This window comes from Sinocyclocheilus grahami, unplaced genomic scaffold (assembly GCF_001515645.1).
Source record: "Sinocyclocheilus grahami isolate Dianchi unplaced genomic scaffold, SAMN03320097.WGS_v1.1 scaffold3364.1, whole genome shotgun sequence".
Taxonomy (NCBI): Eukaryota; Metazoa; Chordata; class Actinopteri; order Cypriniformes; family Cyprinidae; genus Sinocyclocheilus; species Sinocyclocheilus grahami.
Genome location: NW_015508498.1, coordinates 12637 through 17582, shown reverse-complemented (window position 1 = coordinate 17582; position 4946 = coordinate 12637). Strand labels below are relative to the sequence as shown.

General features: G+C 36.4%; 1 gene segment (V, D, J or C); it reads right to left on the bottom strand.

The window, feature by feature from the left end:
- Nucleotides 1–2276: 2276 nt before the first annotated feature.
- Nucleotides 2277–2802, bottom strand: LOC107576219 (Ig kappa chain V-III region NG9-like). The segment is given in 2 exon segments: nucleotides 2277–2611; nucleotides 2695–2802. Coding segments are annotated over 2 exon segments (384 nt in total).
- Between the last annotated feature and the right edge of the window lie 2144 nt (nucleotides 2803–4946).

The following is a 4946-nucleotide window of genomic DNA, read 5'->3' as shown; positions in this document are numbered from 1 at the left end:
ATATGTAGCTTTAGATTAGAGGTCCACACTATTTCACCAAGGTTCACCCACTTGGAGATTTCTGACCTCGCCGCTGATCTGAGGTGAACTTTGACCTCTTTTATCATGGAGTTTATAATAATGATACTTCATATACAGCTTATGATTCACCCCCCCCCATTCATACAAAATGATAATGATGATCTTTATCTTTATACTGTGATGTAAAAAAGGCCGCATGAAAAGATTTCCCAGAAATCAGCATGTCATTGTTTTAGGGTTGAATTAACAGTGTCTAAAATTAAAATGTCATTAACATTGAATCTATATATTTATTGTGTCTATTAATTCCAACATTGAAGAACCATAACTATTTTGTTGATATTGTTTATGCAATTATATTCTAAATTTTCAATTCAGTTCAATTCAATTCAAGTTTATTTGTATAGAGCTTTTCACGATACAAATCGTTGCAAAGCAACTTCACAGAAAATTAAGTTTCTACAATATTTAGTGGTAGTTTATCAGCGGTGACTGTCAGTTAATGTACATATGGCAGAAATGTACGGAAAAATCAGTAAAGACGTAATCAAACAGACGATGAACACTATTAACAGCAATTATTATATGATGCAATCAAACTTATAGCCAAATGTGGTAGTTCTGTATGTTGTTTCAGGGTTGGCATCATCTGAGGTCCTGTGAGGGGTTGCATCATCTCTTCTCAGGTGTTCTAGATTCAGACTGAAGCTTGTGTAAAAGGAAAAAAAACAAGTTTTGTCCATTGTTAGATGCTAGTTTAATGATGCTATGGCATGACACCAGGGGTGTAGCCATCATTTCAGAAGTGACAGAAATGTCAAATACAATACTTTTATGTAGGCCTATTATTATATATATGAATGTATTAATATTTTTTCCTAATGGCAATTTTATGATTGTTTTATATAGGCCTACCAGTTCACTATGTAGCCATCACCCTTCTTTGGTATTCCAAAGGTATTCAGTTTCAGTTTAGTTAGTTTTTATCTTACAAGTTCAATGTTAAAAAGAGGAAACGCACAGAAGTTTGACACTGAAAGACAAAGAGCTCTACAAGCTCAAGAACCATTTTGAGGTGCTCAGCAACACAAAAGAAGAATCCAGCTTGGATGATGCACTTGACAGTATCAACGACACGATAAAGAAAACAGCTGAAGAGGTAATTGGCTTTAGAAGACACAAAAACACTCCGTGGATCACAGACAAAGTCCTGGCGCTTGGTGATGAGCAACGAGATGTGGGTAAAAAGAACAACAGCCCAGATGACATGAATTTAAAACAACAATGCTCATAGCTGAAGACTGACATAAACAACAAGGTTGTGAAATGCCATGACGAATGGTTCAACAAACAATGTTGCGTAGCAGAAGAAGCAAGCAAAATGAAAGGCATGCACACTCCCTTCCAAAAGTTCAAAATGCAAAGAAAGGAGTCAAAATGAATGAAAGGTGCAGCAGCAGCAGAAACAAAGACAGCAACCTACTCACCAAGGATACTGATATACTTAATAGATGGTATGTGTATGGCAGTGGTCTTCACAATGCACCTATTGAGGCAGATGAGGATAATCTGGAGCAACTCTGGCCAAACTGCAAGAGAGATGTGCATGAACCGGACCTCCTTGAGAGAGAAATTAGAACAGCCATCTCCAAGATCAAATCCCGGACAGCTCCTGGTATCGATGGAATCGAAGGCGAGCTAATCAAAGGTGGCGGTGAAGCCGTAGTCCATATTATGCACAAGATTTGCAATACAATTTGGGTCACTGGTCTACTTGATGGACTATGAATACTTACCTGTGACCTATCTTGTGTGATTACTCCTTTCCAGTCTCCAGTGATCCCCTCGTGTCTCCAGTGCAATCCTTTGTCTATTCCTTGTCACCTTCACCTGAAACTGAGCAGTGTGTGTGTGTGTGTGTGTCACAGTAATCTCTGATTATATTCTCTCCATTGCTCACTCCTGCCTCCATTATCTGCACTACCTTCCTGTCAATAAACATTGTTACCTGCATCTCTATCCTGTCCAAGTGTTCCGTAACAACCCTATACTACTGTATTTTTACATACAAAACTATGTTTGCTATATTTAGTAAATATATTAATATTTAAAGTCATTAGAAAATGTGTTATTTCACATTATTGTAATTGCACTGTTTGTGTCACCTGCCTCTCATCAGCAGCTGCAGTGTCTCTCAGCTGTATCAGTGCAGTCACTGTGACTCTGACTGACCGAGGTTTTTGTACGACTCTTTATCACTGTGTGAACAGCCAGCTACCACTGATCAGGTGTACACTCTGACAGTAATAATCTCCTGTATCTTCAGTCTGGACTCCACTGATGGTGAGAGTGAAATCACTTCCGTAGCTAGATCCACTGCCACTGAATCTAGATGGAGTTCCTGACTGGAGGCTGTTTATGTCATATATGAGGAGTTTAGGAGCTTCTCCAGGTTTCTGCTGATACCAAGACACACAGTTACTACAGCCAGAAATCGGCTGACTGGTTTTACAGCTGATCGTAACAGTTTCTCCTTGTTTGATGGATTTTATTTCTGGATCCTGAGTCACTGTCACTTGTCCCCAGATCTCTGAAATAAGACATTTTATTCATTTAGTGGTTAATAGACTGTACATAAGATGTGCATAATGTTGTTAAGTACAAAATATTTACCCTGAATGCCGAGAGTCAGAGTCCAGATGAGGATGATGATATTGTTCATTGTTGTTGTTGTGTCTTGTGTGATGATGAAGATTGTGTTGTGTTCTGCTCTCAGTCATGAAGTGTTAAACTCACAGCACTATAAACACTCTCAGAGCACTGAAGCATGTGCTGACGATGCAAAGAAGTGGGCAGGATTTACAGCAGCTTGAGCTGCTAACAAACCCATATTATAATGTATTTGATTTTATATTCTGACTAATGATATTTTGGTAACACTTTAGTATAGGGACCTATTCTCACTAAGTAGTTGCTTATTATAATGTCTATCATTAACATATTGGCTGTTTATTAGTACTTATAAAGCACATTGTCATGAGTCCGGGCCCTGCGTTTCTCCCTCTCACCACCAGAGATCGCCATCTCCCATCCTCCCGGACTGCATTCCCCAAACTCCACACACCTGTCACTTATTACACCCTCAGCTGTTCCTCATTGTCATGGACTATTTATACACCACACTCCCACCACTCTGCCTGGCTGAATTGTAATTGTAGTTATTTGTTGTGTGTAGGTTGATACAAGCACATTGGTAGCTTAATTTGTATCCCTCACCTGTTCCTGTTTTGTTTATCCGTTCTGATCTGTTTTTTGTTTCTTTTTGTCTGCCTTTCTGTTCAATAAATATAATTTCACCTGCATTTGGACCCAGACCCTGTTTTTCTACGGCGCTCTCTTACCGCACTGTGACACACATATTCTGCATGACCATATTCTACATCCTTAATCCTATCCAATACCTAAACTTAACAACTACCTTAATAACTATTAATACACCGCAAATTAGGAGTTTGTTGAGACAAAAGTCGCGGTTAATGGTTTGTTAATAGCGATGATTGGACCTTAAAAGAAAGTGTGACCATTATTTTTACTAATTATTGTTGAATCCAGGGCCAGAGGTTTCAAAAGTAAAGTTTCAGATAGATAGATAGATAGATAGATCGATAGACAGACAGATAGATAGACAGATAGATAGACAGATAGACAGATAGATAGACAGATAGATAGACAGATAGACAGATAGATAGATAGATAGATAGATAGATAGACAGACAGATAGACAGATAGATAGACAGATAGATAGATAAACAGATAGATAGATAGATAGATAGATAGATCAATTAATTAATTACTGGTCAGTGACTCAAACCAGGGACTTTCATGCTGTAGGGAAATAATGCTACTCACTGAGATATTTTGTATTATTGTCGTAATGAGTAGTCTGGTTAAAATTAAATTGAATTTAAATTAACTTAATTTTGTTTTAATGATGTTAAATGGCATTAATTTAGAATTAATTTTAAAACCTTAAATTTAAATTACCAGTGTACTTCACAACACTATAAACATGTTTTTTTTTTCATGTTAAGTGCATTAATGCACATAGTATATAAAATTATACACAGTATATATTATAAACACATTTAAAATAAATTAACAAATGTACTTTTGGATAACACATTTAAGTTGAAATTAAAATCAATTATTTTATAAGTGCTTTAGTATATGTCAATACATAAACATAAGTATACTTTAAAGCATGACTAAAACAATGATTTAAAATGTACGTTTAAGCAAAACTTAATTACACGTTATTATAAAGCACATCTTTTAAAATGTGCACACATTATGAAAGTTCATTCTCTTTGTGTACACTTCTTTAATTTCAGTAATATATTGTCTGCAAGTACACTTTTTAAAAAATGTACTTGCAGAAAATAGTTTTTTTTTTTTGTACTTTCAGGATTTGAAGTATACTAATTGTGCACATTCAGTACAGTTAAGTACAATTCTTTCTCACAAGGGTTAGTTTGCTAGTGGCACAAATCCTGCCCACTTTGCATCGTCAGCACATGCTTCAGTGCTCTGAGAGTGTTTATAGTGCTGTGAGTTTAACACTTCATGACTGAGAGCAGAACACAACACAATCTTCATCATCACACAAGACACAACAACAACAATGAACAACATCATCATCCTCATCTGGACTCTCACACTGTTTGCTCAAGGTTTGTGTGATAAAACTGAGACAATTGTTTATTCCTTGAAGTGTACAATATTAATCATTTACAGTTGTTTCTTTATTTTATTCTTGTTCTTTCTTTCAGAGTGTAGAGGACAGATCACTGTAACTCAGAGTCCATCAATAATAACAGCAGCTCAACCAGGACAAGAAGTCAGAATAAACTGTAAAACCAGCAGTA